General features: G+C 58.1%; 1 protein-coding gene across 3 annotated transcripts in view; it reads left to right on the forward strand.

Moving 5' to 3' along the window:
- TECPR2 (tectonin beta-propeller repeat containing 2) overlaps positions 1–14,908 on the forward strand; it is a 100,498-nt gene extending 85,590 nt beyond the window's left edge. For 2 of the 3 annotated variants that reach the window (XM_043922597.1, XM_043922599.1), the window contains exons 18-20: positions 10,609–10,750; positions 11,078–11,227; positions 11,498–14,908. In XM_043922597.1, the coding sequence (XP_043778532.1) occupies positions 10,609–10,750; positions 11,078–11,227; positions 11,498–11,649 (444 nt within the window). In that variant the 3' untranslated portion in view covers positions 11,650–14,908. Of the gene's footprint in view, positions 1–7,620; positions 10,339–10,608; positions 10,751–11,077; positions 11,228–11,497 lie in introns of those variants that run through there. The other variant, XM_043922600.1, reaches the window with a different exon arrangement.
- Positions 14,909–17,129: the final 2,221 nt, after the last annotated feature.

Below are 17,129 nucleotides of genomic sequence, written 5' to 3' on the forward strand. Positions count from 1 at the left end.
CCGGCCACCCCAGTCCTGCAGCTGACCCCTCACCACCTCTCAACCTGTCGATCCAGAGGCCGAAACAAACGCCCAGGGACCCTGTCCCAGCCGACATGTGTGTGCGAGTGCCCCCAGGGGCCCCTCCCGGGGCCTTGCCCTCTTGGCCATCTCTCCCCGACGGCCAGCCCCAGGCCCCCAGCACTGGGCATTCAGCTGCGCCGCTGAGTGTAAGAAGCCCTCGGAGCACCTGGGCCAGCGCCCCGGGATCAAGTCTCCGCGGACCTCGGAGCACAGCAACGCCAGCGCCCTGACGCTGACCCGGCACGCGGGCTGCGGGCTGCGGGCTGCTCCCCGGTCACGGTCGCCCCCGCCAGCCCCAGTTGGAGAGGATCAGAGCATGACCTCTGCCCAGGAAACCTGTTTCTGAGTGTTTTCCTTGGCACTTCCCCCAGCGGCTGGCAGCTGCTGTGTCTTGCTGGATTCCGAGGTCGTGCCAGGGCAGGAGTCACCAGTCACCCTCTGGCTTTGCTGTCAGCAGCGAGAGGAAGAAAGAAGCCGGGAACTTTGCTCCAGTCCAGAGCCCGCGTCTGCTGGCCTCGCCCAACTGGGTCAGCAGTTCCAGCAGCGCCACTCACTCTCCAGAGAAAATTCTGGACTTCAGCCAGACACTTTTAACACTCACAGCAGAATGGCTCCCACACAACTGCCCCGGGGGCCAAGGCAGCGTGCAGAGCGGGGTCTGAGGGCCTCGGGCGGAAGACCCCCAGCCTGCCCAGCAGGCCCCAGGGCAGCCAGGCCCACCATGTCCCAGCCCCGGAGCACGGACATCCAGCAGGGAGCCCCGCGGGCCATCCGCCCTCCGCCAGCTGAGGACGCAGAACGCGGGAGGGGCAGGGGACCTGCCCCGGGTAGCACGCTGAGAGCCCGCTGGTCCTGTATGTAGACACAGGCTGTTCACCCCGGTGTCCAGTGTCCAGGCCCCTGTGAAATGAGTAGGCGAGCGCGGCACGGGATCCGCTCCGGGGAAAGCTTGGAAGAACTGAAGTGGCCAGACAACTCAGGAAGCGCGGCCACCTGGGGCCACGTGCCCAGGGGCTGAATGTGCCCGAGGCTTGGTGGCCTGGGGCTTCCCGCCCGTGCCTTGCGGTGCTCAATCCAGACCCCGCATCCTCCGGGAAAGGCAGAGTTCACCACGTGTCCCAGATGTTAAGTGGGTTCGGGGTTCATTTGGACTGAGGGAGGGGGAGCCCGCAGGGGAGGGAAAGCATGACTGGCCGCCATTCGGAATCAGGGTTTCTCTTCAGAAGCATCTTTCCCAGGGGGGTCTGTATGCTCGGCAGGCTCCCCAGTTCATTCACCTTGGTGTCCCCGAAATGTTCCTTCCCGTGAACTTTATCCAAGGTCACATGAAGTCCCTACCAGAGTGATTTGTCTAGGTAAACATTTACTCTGGCTGCAGAATTTTTGACTTTTTTCTTAAAGCCTGGATTTATTCACCTTCCTGGGCTTCCCAGGTAGCGCTAGTGGTAAAGAACCCACCTGCCAGTGCAGATGTAAGAGACGCAGGTTCGATCCCTGGGTCAGGAAGATCCCCTGAAGGTGGTCATGGCCACCCACTCCAGTATTCTTGCCTGGAGAATCCCATGGATGGAGGAGCTGGCAGGCTACAGAGTCCATGGCGTGGCAAAGAGTCGGACACGACTGAAGCGGCTGAGCACGCACGCACACTCACATTCTGACCGAGGGAAGCGTGTGTATGCACACGTGTGTATTCATTCCTTGGGATAAAGGCCCAGTCTGCCAGAAGTTTGGAGCCCTCCGGTCTGAGCCCTGGACACCTCATTTCTAGCCTCCGCTCTGGCCATGGGCAGGACCCTCACTTCTCAGCCTGAGTTTTGTCTATTTTCTCACCCAGAACGTGAGGGAGTTGGGTGTAACCGGTCTCCTAGGGCCCTTCCAGCCCCAAGTTGCTTTTGGTGAGCCCTTGACTCAGACCAGCCAAAGTGTTCTAGAGAGGCGGTGCTGACACTTCTCTCCTCCCGGAGGTTCCAAGCCTTACTGTCCCCCCGACGCCAGTTACGTGGGGGTTTCTTGAGCAGAGGCTCTGTGCCACCAGCCATGTGTGGAGCCCTGTGGGCTGTGGAAATGGAGAAAGCATGATGGATTCTGAGTCTACCCAGCCTTGAGGGGAGTGAGTGTGGGGGGCCCTTGGGGCAGGCCTTGTGGGGTGGGTCTGGACGGGTCCCCTCGGGCTGGTAGACAGGGCAGCATCTCCTTCAGGAGTCCTGTTTGCTGGGAGCCAGAGCTGTGGGGCCCGGCCAGCTGTGGGGCCAGAAGGGGCTGCTGCTCTGGGAGGGCATGGGGCGGAGGTGACCTGCAGGTGGCAGGGGCCACAGCCTGTGGTGCCAGCCAGCCACACAGCCGGGTGGGGTGGAGGCCGGCTCGGAGACCCCTGAGGCCGGCAGGCCACAGCGCCAGGCCCCGAGCTGGCAGGCTCGCGCCGATGAAGATGGCAGAGCAAAGGGTGGAGGACCTGTGGGTGAGCGCTCTCCCTGCTTCTGGTGCCACCAGCGGAGAGGCGGGCGCCCGGGGCCATCAGCTCCCTCTCTGCGTTCTTTAGTCACCAGGATCACTTCTCCTGCGGGTGCGTGGTCTGTCTGTGTTTTTAGCTTCCATCAGCGTGTAGCTGATTTACCGTGTTTCGTTAGTTTCAGGTGTCCAGCAAAGTGAATCAGTTACACACATATGTACTTTTATTTTTAGATTCTTTTCCTATACAGGCCATTACAGAGTTTGAGCAGAAGTTCTTGTGCTAAATGGCAGGAAGTTCTTATTAGTTACCGGTTTTATGTATAGCAGTGTCATATATATATATGGGTCAGTCCCAACCACCCATGTATCCCTCCCTGCCTTATGCCCTCGGCAAACTATTGTTTGCTACATCTGTGACTGTACTTCTGTTTTGTAACTAAGTTCATCTGTACCCCTTTTTTTAGATCCCACACATAAGCAGTACCATAGGAAATTTGTCTGTGTCTTCACTCCCTTCACTCAGTATGACGATCTCTAGGTCCATTCACGTTGCTGCAAAAGGCATTATTTTGTTCTTTTTTATGGTGAGTAATATCCCATTGTGTATACGTACCACATCTTCTTGATCCATTCCTTCGTCAGCGGACATTTAGGTTGCTTCCGTGTCCTGGCTATTGTAAACAGGGCCACAGTGAACCTTGGCGTGCATGCATCCTTTCAAATTATGGTTTTCTCCCGGCATATGCCTAGGAGTGGGATTGGTGGGTCATGTTGTAGCTCCAATTTTAGTTTTTTTTAAGGAACCTCCACACTGTTCTCCATAGTGCCTACACCAATTTACATTTCCACTAACAGTATGGGAGGGTTCCTTTCTCTCCACACTTTCTCCAGCATTTATTGTTTGTAGGTTTTTGACGATGGCCATTCTGGCAGGTATGATGTGGTACCTCACTGTAGTTTTGGTTTGCATTTCTCTCATAATTAGTGGTGTTGAGTATCTTTTCACGTGCTTTTTGGCCGTCTGTATGTCTTCAGAGCATGTGGTCTTACCACAACTAACTTAGCAGCTATAGTCCAAATTCTTGGGACATCTACTAGATGAGAAGCTCGGAGTCAGGCCGACAAGTATTGTATGTAACTGGATGCCAGGGAACACAGAATCTGTCACACTTCTAGTACATGTTATCGAGGCTCAGGAGTACCTTCCTGGCACTTGGCAATTAACATGAATCCCGTCACCTGAGAGCAGTCACCCCGGGCCCCAAGCCGGGGCGCACAGCGGCAGGACCTTTGGAGTCCTGGTTTGGGAACAGTCTGTCACTGAGAACTTCACCCCTTAGCCTCAGTGTCGGGTCTAGTCAGGATCTCAGTATGTAAAGTGAATTCTAGGGAATAAAGGGTAATGGCTTATCCTGTAACACGGATGACTCGGCGTAAATGAAATGTGGTGTTTCTTGTTGGTAATTATTAGTGATGAGTGTTTATCTTTTGAGAACACGGGACAGCAGCTTGATGTGTTGACGGGCGTGAGCAGCCCCTTTGATTTGTAAACAGCAGAGCGTGTTGGTGGCTGTAATCTGGGTGCTTCCAGAAAGCGGGTGTGGCCCCCCCATCACCCGCCCTGCAGCTGCTCTTTAAAGGGCACCTAAAACTAAGAAGCAGGCGCACACCCACACACATACTCACACATGTACATACACACACACATTCTGTCGCAGTCTTTGGAAGCACACCAAGATTATACATGTTGTTTTTTTTTTTTTAGCATTTCCAAACGATTTTTAAATCTTAAATTCCTTATTTACCCCATTTTATAAAACAGCATCCTTCTTTTCTCTTTTTTCATTTTTGTGGTTTTGAATATGAATAAACCAAAATTTAAGGCTGCCTGTTGCTTTTCCTCATTGAAATTTTTATTGCAGTAATTGCAGATTCACAGGCCTCTGTGAGAAATCAGACCCTGTGCACCTTCACCCAGTGCCTCGCAGCTGATGACATTCTGCGTAACGATAGTACATGGTTACAACCGAGGCCTATCTGCTTTTTATTTTTTTTAAAAGTGTGGTAAAATACACATATGTAAGACTTACCATCTGTGACATTTGGTACGTTCACAACATTATGTAATTTCTGTCACTGCATCTTATCGGGACGGCTTCATCGTCCCAGAGGGATGCCCTGTGCCGAGTGGAGTCCTCCCGCCCCCTGGCCCCTGACAAGCACGCGTGTGCATCTCTCCGTGTGGATTTCCCGCTCCTGGATGTTTCTGTTAAAGGAGCCATACAACACGTGGCTTCGCGATCGGCTTCTCGCATCGAGCGTCCTGTTCTCAAGGTGCATCCGTGTGGTATCGGTCAGTACCACCTCCGTCTCTGTTGCCGAGTGCCCTTCCGTCTTGGGTGAGGCCACACTCTGTCCCCTGCTCATCACCTGGTGGATGAGTGCATTGTCTCCACTTCGGGCTCTTGCCAAGAACGTTGCCGTGACCACTGGGGTAGCTGTTTGAACATCTGCTCCAGTTCTTGGGGTGTCTGTCTAGGAGCGGGATTTCTGGGTCCCAGGGGAATTCTGTGTTTAGCCTTTGGAGAAACTGCCAAAGTGTCTTCGACAGCAGCTGCACCGTTTTACCTCCCCAGCAACATATATGAGGGTTCGTGTTTCCCCGCATCCTTACTAACACTTTTTTTAGCCATTCTGAGTGTGAAGTGGAACCTCATTGTGGTCTACGTCCCTGGTGACTGATGACATTCAGCCCCTTTTCACGTCTTTGTTGGCCATCTGTATATCTTTGAAGAAAAGTCCACTCACGTCCTTTGCTCTTTTAAAAATTCAGTTGTTTGTCTTTTTGTTGTTGGGTTTTATTTTTGTTGTTGAATTTTAAGAGTTCTTTATTCTGGATACTAGACCCTTATCAGGTATATGATTTGGAAATATTTTCTCCTATCTGTTGGTTTTTTCACTTTCTTTACGGTGTTCTTTGATGTACAAAAGTTTTTAATGTTGAGGAAGTTCAGTTTATCTTTTTTGTTATTGGTGCCTATCTAAGAAACCATTATGAGATTTAGCTCTTATGTTGATCTTTGATCCATTTCAGGTTATTTTTATATACAGTGTGAAGTAAGGATCCAACCTCGTTCTTTTATGTGTCTGCTCTCACTTGTCCCAGTACCATTTGTTGAAGACCGATCTTTTTATTGAATAATCTTGGCAACCTTGCCAAAAATCACTTGACTATATGGATTTCTGAATTCTCAATACCGTTCCATTGATTTACCTGTTTGTCCTTATGTCAGTATGACAGTTTAATCACTGTGGTTTTATAGTAGTTTTGAAATTCCAAGCATATTCTTTTTTTAATACTTTATTTATTTGGCTGCACCGGGTCTTTGTTGCATCACACAAGATCTTGCATTGAGGCGCACAGACTCTAGTTGCCGCATCGGGCTCAGTAGCTCTGGCACACGGGCTTAGGTGCTCCACACCCTGTGGGATCCTAGTTCCCCAACCAGGGATCGAATCTCCATCCCCTGCACTGCTAGGCAGATTCTTGCCTGGACTACCAGGGAAATCCCCAACTGTGTTCTTCTCTGAGATTGTTTTGGCTGTTCAGGGTCCCTTGCAATTGCATGTGAATTTTAGGATCAGCTTTTCCTTTCTCTGCGAACCCTCGCTGGGGTTTTTGATAGGGATAGCATTCAGACCTGTAGATGGCTTTGAGTGGTATTGCCTTGCCTGCTTCTGCACCATAGAGCAGAGCGGTGTTTTACAGAAGGCTACAGCATACGTCGCCTGGAGAGCTTGTGCGAGAGGTCCCTCTTGGTCTCCAGCCCCAAAGTCTGATGTGGAAGGTCTGACCCCCGGCCCAGAAGGGTGCCGATTTCACAAAGTCCGCGCATGAGTCCCCGGGACTCCAAGCTTTGAGAACCACTGTGGTCTTACTCATCTTCCTCAGGGGGGTCTGGGATTCAGCAGGAGCAAGCCTCCCAGTTTGAGATGGCCAGCTCGTGGGAGAGCAGTCTTCACAGCCGCCTCCTGTTCAGCCCCTCTCGGCACTCTGGCCCTGTTTGACCACGGGAGTCAGATGATTGAAACTTGTTCCAGTGACTTTTGTGAAGCAACCTCTGCCGGGCCGTGTTCGGGAGCTCTCGGGGCAGGTGGCCGAGGGTGGGTGTCCTTCATGGACTCTCGCTGGGCAGGCGTCTGTCTGCTTGCTGCTGCCTCCAGTTTAACCCCTCTTCTCATGGAGGCCGGGGCGGTGTGCCCGTCAGACCTGCGCTGAGTCCTCCATTCAGCTGGGAGGCCTTCTTATCATCGCGTCTTGTTTCTTGCCATCTGCCCTCGGATGTGTTTCCAAACCTCTGTCTGTCTGAATACCTCCAATCTCAGAGCCCTGGAGAGGCTGTCCACATTCTGGTTCTCAACAGGCTGCTCACACCAGCCACCCAGAGAGACGGCCTTTGAGATGCCTCACTGGGCATTCTGGTTGTGTCATGCAGGTAGGGTGGGGGGTGTTCGTTGAAGACACTTTTGTTCAGTTGTTATGCCATGTCCAACTCTCGGCAACCCCATGGACTGCAGCATGCCAGGCTTCCCTGTCCATCACCATCTCCTGGAGCTTGCTCAAACTCATGTCCATTGAGTCGGTGATGCCATCCAACCATCTCATCCTGTCGACCCCTTCCCCTCCTGCCTTCAGTCTTTCCCAGCATCAGGATCTTTTCAAGTGAGTTGGCTCTTCACATCAGGTGGCCAAAGTATTGGAGCTTCAGCTTCAGCATCAGTCCTTCCAGTGGATATTGAGGACTGATTTCCTTTAGGGTGGACTGGTTTGACCTCTTTGCTGTCCAAGGGACTGTCATGAGTCTTCTCCAGCCCTGCCTCGGCCGGTTCGCAGACAGTGGCCAATATAGGCCATGGTGCTGCTGGCACACAGGGCGATACAGGTGCAGCCTGCCCGCCTGGCGGGGGGGCCTGGGACGGCCGAGCCACCGCCCCTGCAGCGGGGCCCCTGGCCGGGACCACGCTCCTTCTGTTTCCCACGGGAGCACGAGCTCTTTGGGAACAGGGATGCAGGGGCAGCTCTACCTCCAGGATGTGTTCCCGCAGGCGGCTGGGGAGCCCGAGAGGCCCAGCGTGCTAGTTCACCTGTCGGCGGCCGGCTGCTGCCAGGTGCTTGATGCCCTGGAAGACCGTGAGCGCCACTACCACACTCCGCACGGACACGCCTGCCCCTTCTGCAGGCGGGCCTTCCCCTCCGGTCACCCGCTGGACACCCGCGTCCCGGAGGGGCACGCCCCGCCTTCTAGATCCCGGCCGAGCACCGGACATGTACCAGTGCCGGGTGGAGGGCTGCACGAAGGCCTTCGGGACCAACAGAGACTGGGACAAGCACCTGTGACGCGCCCCCTCACCCTGCAGACTCCGCCTTGATCGACCAGGGAAAAGCGGAGGCGCAGCTCACAGGTGTCAGCAGAGGCCAAGGGGGGGTACCGGGTGCCCTCGGAAGGAGACGCCACGGAAGCCTGCTCTGAGCACGCAGAGGCCCACCCAGAACCTCCGAGAGAGAGGCGGGCCTATGGCCACAGGATGCCGTCACCATCTGTTCCGGGCAAGGTGCCACAGGAGGACTTAAAGCGCTGGGAAGAGAAACAGGCACCAGTGACGGCGGGCACACTGCTGGGCTTCTCCTCTCGGCCCGCGGGCGCCCGGGACCCGGCCCACCGCCCTCCTTATGCTGGGCCCCGTGATCGACCAACTGACCGAGGCCAGAGGCCAGGGGGGAAGCCATGGGGGACCCACAGGTTCTGGAAGGGACCCCTGTGTGGTGACCGGGGTGCAGGGAGCAGCCGCCATCCCGCTATGTCCTTAGACACGTGGACTAAACGGTTTTCCCTAAGTGTTGTAAACGGTTTGCGACACCTGGAGTAATGGTTTTCATTTAAGGGGGAAAAAGTCTTCTCCAGCACCACAGCTTGAAAGCATCAATTCTTAAATGCTCAGCCTGCTTTATGGTCCAACTCTCACATCCGTACAGGACTACTGGAAAAACCATAGCTTTGACTAGAGGGACGTTCGTTGGCGAAGTGATGTCTCTGCTTTTTAATACGCTGTCTGGGTTGGTCACTTTAATAGGAGATTGAAGACGCAGGAAGGGAGCTTGGTGGGGAGGCACTTGAGGAGGGTGGGCTCCAGCTGACCCCGTGGGCGAGGGGCAGGCCGTGGAGATGGGGCACACTGCTGAGGACTGTCAGCCTGGCTTTCCAGGTGGCGGGGGCCCAGTCCCACACCTGTGCTCTGGGCCCACAGTGTCCTGGGGGGGCTGCTGACGGGCAGCGGGGCAGGGGCCAAGGGGGCCTGCGTTAGCTCAGAGCAGTCCAGGGGGTCGGGGAGCCTGAGGACCAAGAGCAGAGGGGTGGGGGGGTGGGGGTGTCCCCCTCCTCCCTCCTCCCCGCCCTCCTCCCATGTGCGCACCAGCCCTTGCCCCCTCCCTCTCCCAATCCCCCGACCCCAGCACAGCCTTCCGGTCTGTCTCTCCATGTTCTGCTCATCCACAACACACGGCCCCGAAAGTCGGTGTCTTCCGACCGCAGTTGACAGCAGTTACCTCTCAGGAGGCTGGGCCTGGGGTGTGGGCAGAGTGCAGCGTGGATGGCTCCTCTCTGCCTCACCGCAGCGGGGCCTTGGGGGCCATGCGTCCTTCTCTCCCTCCTCGGGACGCCCACACCGCAGACCTCACGCCCACTCTGAGAGGAGGAGCCAGGACTGCCCGCCCCTCCAGACCAGGCTCAGCCCTGCCTCCTCGACACTGACGTTGTGTTCTTTTGGTCCAAGAAGTGACAGACGGGGTTCCAGGGCTGAGCGCAGACCCCGTCTCAGTGGGGCCGAGGAGCTCACGGCCCCAGCTGACGCGGGAAGGCAGGGACCCTTTTCCTGCTGACCTTCTGAACTGAGAGGGTTTAGGGGGCGCCTCAGCTCCCAGCCTGGGAGTCCTGATCGCACCTCATGGACAGAGTGCTGCAGGCTGTGGTCGGCACGTGCTCCCCCCCCCCCCCAAGCCAGCTCGGGGTCCCCAGGGCGCGTCAGTGGCCCTGGTACTCTCAGAGCACCGTGAGGACGCAGCCCCACCGTCTCCGCTCAGGCCTGCTTTGAGCGTGAGCATCCCCTCCCCAAGCGCCTCACCCTCTGTGGGATGGGGTGTGCTGAGCAGGGTCTCTGGCTGCCTCACCTGCCAGCTAGTGTCCTGCGATGCTCTTGGCAGCTCCGTACGGCTGGCCCAGCCCCATCTGCCTGACAAGTGGCAGAAGAGAGGGGCTTGGGGCATGAATGAGGAGGCCCCCCTCCCACACCCCGCCTCAGCCCCCTCCCCAACCAGCGCCCCCTTAGATCGCGCTCCGGACGGGGTCACCTGCCTCCTCCCCAGGGGCCCTCTGTCCCAACATACTCTACAGCAAGTGCATTTTTTGGTGACTTTTATCTAAGATTAAGCTTTAGTTTTGAAATCTTTAGACCAACAGAAAACTTAGAGGCAGCAGACTTCCATGCTGACCCAGTGGTTAAGACCCCGTGCTTCCACTGCAGGGGCTGCAGGTTCGATCCCTGGTCAGGGAAGTTCCGTATGCAGCATGGTGCAGCCAAAAAAAAAAAAAAGCAAACTTTCGGGCAGGTACTGGTAAACTCTGATAGACTCACCCACAGTCACGCCCGCACGGGGCCGCGTGTACTCTCGCCAAGCATGACCCTGTGAGCGCCCTCAGAGGCCAGACTCCCGCCACCTCCCTCCCCGGTGGCCCCGACCGTCTGTCGCCGCCTGCAGGCCGCACACCCCCCCACATGGCCCCAGATCCCACGCGTCTTTTCCCAGCACCCCTCCCTTCTCATCACCCAGCCCACCCCTGGGTGCAGGACAGACGGCCGCTGGAGAGCCAGGCTCCGTGTTTGGGGGGACATCCCTCAGTCTGGGTCTGCTGGGCACCTCTGTCCCCGCAGGCCTGCCCCTGTGCCCGCTGCTCCCGCCGTGCCAGGCTGCTGCGGACTGGGGGAAACCTATCTATCCCCCCTGCAGCCGCATGCCCCCACCTCCTTCCCTACTTCCAGCCCGCCGGGGTCACCTTGGTCAGCGTGCACTGCAGCCCCGACGACCAGACGCTGTGGGCCCTGGACAGCAGGTGGAACGTGCATGTCCGAGCTGGGATCACCGAGGAGATGCCAGTGGGGACCGACTGGGAGCACGTGCCAGGTAGCGGCGCCGGGCAGGCGGCGGCCACACGGGGCTTGTCAGACCGCCGACAGCAGGCGTCTGCGCCCATCCTCCCAGGGTGGGGGCCCCACCAGCAGAGCACTGCCTCCCAATCCCTGGGGTTCATTGCAGGACGGTCGTTTCCCGACCGCCAGGGCCTCTGGTCCGATGCTCACAGCCGCATCTTCCCTGCCGACGGGGCATCCTTTCCCGGGGCTCCTGCCCTGTGCCGGAGGGGGTTGGGGGGACGCAGGCTCTCGGGGAGGGTCAGTCCATCCCTTCTGCACCCGGGGTCTGAGAACAGACGCACACCCCGTTTGCCTGCAGGGCTGCAGGCCTGCCAGCTGGCCCTGAGCGCCAGGACCGTGTGGGCCCGCTGTCCCAACGGGGACCTCGCCCGACGGTACGGCGTCAGCGACAAGAACCCTGCCGGGGACTACTGGAAGAAGATCCCGGGGAACGTGACGTGTGTCACAGGCAGGTGCTGGGTGCCGGGCACCGTGGGTGGTGCGGGGGGGGTCTCAGGGGGCTGCTCCCACTAGGCTGGTTCTCCCAAACACGACCCATCCCAGGGTCATGCCTGACGGGCGCCCAGCACCGACTCTGCCAGGGTCTTCCGCCCGCTGGAAGGCTGAGGAGGCAACGGCGCAGGTTGAGGGGTGCCCGGGGCCACACCTAGGCAATGCCTCCGGAGGTGGAGCCCCGGCTGGGGAGTAACAGGTGTGTGGCTGGCTCTCGTCCCTGCAGTGACCTCATCGGACGAGCTGTGGGCAGTGGGCCCGCCCGGCTACCTCCTCCAGCGGCTGACAAGGACGTTCAGCCACTCGCACGGCGCCCAGGGCAGCCACGCCGCCACCCCCCACCCCGAGGACCTGGAGGACGAGTGGGAGGTCATCTGAAGGTGCTCCCGGGAGGGCGGACGCGGCGCCCCGAGCGGGGACACAGCCGGCTTCTGAGTCACTCGCCCTGGACACGCCTCACAGCCCCCATCAGACTCGTCTAGCCAGGTCGGAGGGCCCACTCTTGTTTTCATCCGTGTTCGTCTGAGTCTCGTCCCAGAACCCACAGCCTCGGCCGAGGGTCCGAGCCATCGCGGCAGCAGCGGGGCCTCTGGACTCCCGCGGAGGCCGTCCCGGGTGGGGCCGGCGGCGGCTGCAGTTGCATGTACTGCAGTCTCTGCCGTGCGCCATAGCCCCCGCCTCAGCACTAGCCGCCCCGAGCCCGGGGTCAGCGCTGCCGGCTCCCGAGCGCGCTCCCGCCGGGGCCCTTGCCTCTATTCTGAGACGCGGTTCCCGGCGCACGTTCTGCGCGGACCCGCCGGATGGGAAGCCAGCTGTGCCAGGACAGGGGCACGCAGCACACGCACGCACACGACACATGCACGCGCACGCACGCACGCACCCCGCCTTGGGGCCAGGCCCGCCCCAGCAGACACAGCTCAGCCGGAACAATAAAGCCGGTGGGCGAAGGGAACCGATGTGTGCGCGGGAACCCCAAGCACGGGCCGCCCGTGGGGCCTAGCCCTGCTGTGACGTAGGAACGTCTCAGTGACACTCAGCCCGTGCTGCTGGGGGCATCGCAGAAACCCGAGCACCCTCAGAGGGCGAACCTACTAATGATGGCCTTTTCTGTTTGTTGTATTACAAACCTACATGAGATACCTCATCTGAAATCCGATCTTGCAAGTTTGAAATGTATTTTCTGGACCCAGCGGAAGGCCTCGCGCCCCTTCTCGTGGTCTCTCCTGAGCCCGCACTGTTCTCCGCTGAGTGTCCTCCCCGGGCAGGGCAGCCCCGGGACCTGCCGCCGGCTCCCAGCAGTGCCAGCCTGTCTGCGGGCATCCACTTTGGGAGGGTGGACGCCCTCACAGGGCCACAGCTGGTGCCTGCGTGGTCCGCTGCTGCATGGGCCATCCCAGACTTCAGTCTGGGGCCTCGGCCCGAGGGGCCCACTTGCGTCGACGGGCGGGAGCAGCAGTCCCCGCCGCCCCTCCCTCCGCGGCCACCCTGGCACGACTCCGGCCGGGCTGCTTTTTTTAGCCTGCCGTTGGCGCAGGGCCCTGTTACTCGATGCCTGTTTTCTACTAGGCAGGCGTGTCCGAGAGCCCCTGGGCCACAGGTGAAAAGCGATAAGATATGTTCTGTGACAGGACCCAGCCAGCCAGGAGGACAGAGCTTTCCCAGGTATACCTGAAGACGAGAAGCCGCAGTGCCCGCCCGCACCTTGCCCCTCACCCCGACAGAGCCCCTCACGCGTGCCGACAGTGGAGGCCCCTCTCCCGCGCCCGCTGTGCCTTGCCCGGCTCCTCTCCCCGCTCGGCAGAGCTCCGCTGAACCTGCGGGGCTTCAGTGCAGTGAGCCCCCGTCTGGCTGGATGCTCCCAGTGACTTGTAGCTTCAGTGCTCTGTACAGTTTCTGGTTTTTCAGCTCTGCTTTGAGACAGTGCAATAAACGCGCCTCTCCCCGTCTCGTCCAGCCTGACGTCTGAAGGGAGAAGCCGCCCTGAGTGGCGCTCTTGCAGGCTGTTCCCGCGGAGAACCTGCTGTGTTCCCGGCCCAGCCCCCCGCCAGGAGGGTGTGCCCGGGGGCGGCCCTGCGGAGTGTCACTCCAGAGGTGCCCCTGGGGGCAGGCTCTGAGGGCAAGACCTTGGGCCTGCATCTCCACCCACGGCCCAAAAGCAGATACCAGAAGTGCCCTGGTGGAAACCAGCAGGTGGGAGGAGAGCGTGTTCATGACACAGCAGGACGGCTGCGTGCCAGGCAACCACCTGAGCAAGACACGTCACTCAGTCAAGAGCCGGCCAGGCTTTATGGAAGACTTCCATGAAGCTTGACCGGGAAGGTGTGGCCGACATTCCTGAGGGCAAGCCACAGACACGGTGCAGACATCGTCCTCTCCAAAGGCATCTATGGGTTTCTCTCCATTTGTCAAACTCCCCACTGGGATTCTTTTTGTTGGGGGAGGCAGAGAAGACTCCATAAAATAACGTTTGTGCCCACAGGCATGCTCTGAGGGTCTCCCAGCTCACTGGGGCTCCGGTGAGACCCAGCGAGGGGACGTTGCTGGAGGCGGCACAGCGCGCGCTGGGATTGGACCCAGCTCTGTGGGCTCCAGGCCTTGCTGGGAAGAAACAGGTGAGCGGTGCTGAGCGATGACGGCCCCGAATGAAGCAGGCCATGGGTGGGCCGGCGGTGACATCAGGCAGCCCAGCAGGGACCACGGGCCGTTAGCCAGATGGAGGGGGGGGAGGCGACTGCGAGCTGGCGTGGACCTCAGCCTAACCGCTCCGGTGAAGCAGATACGAAGTGGACGAGAGGATCTTAAAACCAGGGGGCAAAGGACGGTAACTGACTTCTGGATGGCAAGCACTTTCTAAACTCCAAAGTGGTGGGAAAAGTCAGAGGAAAATAGTATATTATTTCCTCAATTGATTTCCTCAAATTATAACAATCCTATACATTAAAAAAAAACAAAACATAAAACTAAAAGGGGAAACAATTGCAGCAAGTCGGAGGAACACCTGAGACCCCTGTGAACGGAGGTGAAAGGACACTGCCTTCCGATCCCCCAGGGCGCACGCAGAGCCGGCAGCGCCCGGCTCGGCCCTCCCGGGAAGGCCGCCAGCAGCCCGGCAGCAGCCTTACAACCCTCACACCTGTAGACCCCTACTTCCAGAAACCTGTCCCTGAGAACAAGCCCTAAGTCAGGCGTACGGCTGCAGCATCGTAGGAATTGTGAAACACTAAAACAGCTGACTGACAGCAGCTGACACGGGAACATCCCTCTCAGAAACAGCATATGCAGCTGTTACAAACCGCGTGTGCCCCTGGAGGAAATCTGCTGAGCAGTCTCTTAGGCAGTTTTACCGCATCAGCGCTAAATCTCTTGGGCGTGGTAAGGAGAATGTGGTTTTGTAGGACTTCATACACAGAGAGTAAGATAACACACGTGTCCGCGTTGCTCTCTTCTAACTTCTGGTGGGCTTGCAACCTTTCATAGTAATTCCAGGGGACACGGGAGGGGCAGACACTACACACGCAGCTGGCCTTGGTGGCTGGTGGTCGCCTGTAGTGTGTACCTTTTTGTATCTTTTGAATTTGAGCCATGTAAATGTATTATTTATTCCAAAAATAAATAAAATTTACATTTTAAAGACTCAGTCCTAACATCAACTCCTTATCATACCAACACTAGTTGAATTAAATAATCACAAAATAAGCACCAGAGGCTGTCTTACACAATGTTTTACAACATATGGAAATGCTTATTCTACAGTTAAGTTTTTAAATACTCAATTTGATCTGATGTCAAATCTGTATGTAAGAAATAAGCATAGAAAAAAATTTTAGCATATGTATATAAGTGCATAGAAAAAACTAGAATACACCAAAATGTGCGCAGTGGTCGCCTGGGTGGTGGGGGGCCCGCAGGCAGGCGGCCCTTGTACTTGGGGGGAGCTGCACGGTCAGGGCTCTGATCCATCCTGCCCTGGGTTTTCCGGCACAGTCTGAGTGTTCTACCATGAGCCTGCATTTATAAGCAGAAATTCTTTTTTTAAAAAATGACTTAAGATATAGGAATCCCCTGGCAGTCCAGTGGTTAGGGGTCCAGGACTCCAAGCTTCCACTGCCAGGGCACAGGTTCCATCCCTGGGGTGGGGACTAAGATACCCCCAAGCCGCAGCCAAAAAAACCCACTGAAGATAGAAATCTCTTCACCTCTCTCTTGATTGGGGTGGTTACACTTGTACTGACAGTGGCCCTAACTCCTCAAACCACACAACTGAAGCCTGCATTTACTATACGTCAGTCATGCCTCAATTTTAAAACGGAGTGGGACAAAACCAGTCCCCGCATCCACTCGGGTCTCCTGGAGCAGAAGCTGGTTCTCCACCGCCTTCCCCAAGCACGCCTCCACATTTGCCTTTCAGGAGGCATCCTTGTTCTGAACAGGACTGGGGAAAGCTGCTCTCGGAATATTTGAAGGTTGAAGAAATCGGGAGGAAAGGAAATCAGTGGGGAAATCGAGGTAGTGATGGGAGAAGTCAGCACAAGAGGCGGCAAAGCAAGGCCCCAGCGCGGGGTTGCGTCACCACCGCCAAAGGGGGGCGCACTTTGGGGCTGTGTGTCCCTTCCAGGCTCCAGGAACAAGTCGCAGCACCTCCCCGACAGGCATCTGGGGTGCCCAGATTCTGGCCCCAGAGCTCTCCTGGTTGGAACTTCACCAGGCCCAGGGGTGGGCATGCTGGAGGCAATCTGGCCGATGCCAGCTTTCCTTAGACAAGGTCCATGGAATGAAGGAAGCAAACAGAGGAACTCTGCCCCAGAGACGTAGGCCTTGCTCCAGGCGGAGCCGTTGCCCATGAGAAGCCGCCACGGCCACCTGCCAACAGCGGAGAACCGCGTCTCCCGGCTGCCGCTGGCCCCTCCAGGCCCCCAGAGCTCATCGCCAGGGCGGCGGTGGTGATGGGGCTGGGGAGGGGACTCTGCTGGCGTTGGAGGGCCCCGGGGAGCGATAAGACGAGCACGGGGCCCGGCCACCCACGCGCTGGCCAGCGGCAGCGGCCAGATAACCCCGAGGCGTCTCCACCCTGCACTGGGCTCCGGGTTCTCTGCTGACACCAGGGCGCCCTGAGCCAGGCGGCCCCAGGCCCCGCTCTGCCGCCGCAGGGTGTCCTTGGCCTCCCCGCGGCTCCCTGACTGGCCCAGCCACAGCGAGGACACCCCCACTGCCCTCCACCCCCCAAGGCGCCCTCCACCCCCCAAGCTATGAAGCTGGGCTCTGGCTGGGCCCCCCACCCCCGCCCTGGTGCCCACAACTCCTGCCCCGATCCTGCCCTGCACACAAAGAGCCTCCCAGGGGCCACCTCCTGCTCACTGGACAATGGCTTCTGTGGGGTCCCCACCAGGGAGCCCCCCAACCCTGAACCACCCCATCCTCAGCCCAAGGAGCTCAAAGGAGTTTGTCACCAACAGGGCAGCTGTAGGTCTAGCGGGGAAGCGAATGAGGGCCTAGCCCTGGGCTTCGAGCCAGGAGGGCTCACCCCACAGAGGACAGAGCCGGAAGCAGGGAGACACGAGGGGAAGTCTGCACACCCTGCAGGTGCCCGGGCTCTCTCCAGGCGGAAGCTCCAGGGCACGAGGGCACCCCGAGTCCCCAGCACCTCCTGAGCCCGGCCCCCAGGAGCCACAGCACGTGGTCTGCACTTGCCATCTCCTCCAAGGAGTGTGCCTCCCCCAACAACACAGCCCCGGTCTTCATACCCCAGGGCTCCAGATGCCCCACATTTTAAGGTAGAAGAAATGTTAGTATCCACTGCCCGCTAAGTGTCAAGGTTCAGAAAGGCTGTTTAACTGGGCCAGGACACACAGTGGGAAGGG

This window comes from Cervus elaphus, chromosome 13, assembly GCF_910594005.1.
Source record: "Cervus elaphus chromosome 13, mCerEla1.1, whole genome shotgun sequence".
Classification (NCBI taxonomy): Eukaryota; Metazoa; Chordata; class Mammalia; order Artiodactyla; family Cervidae; genus Cervus; species Cervus elaphus.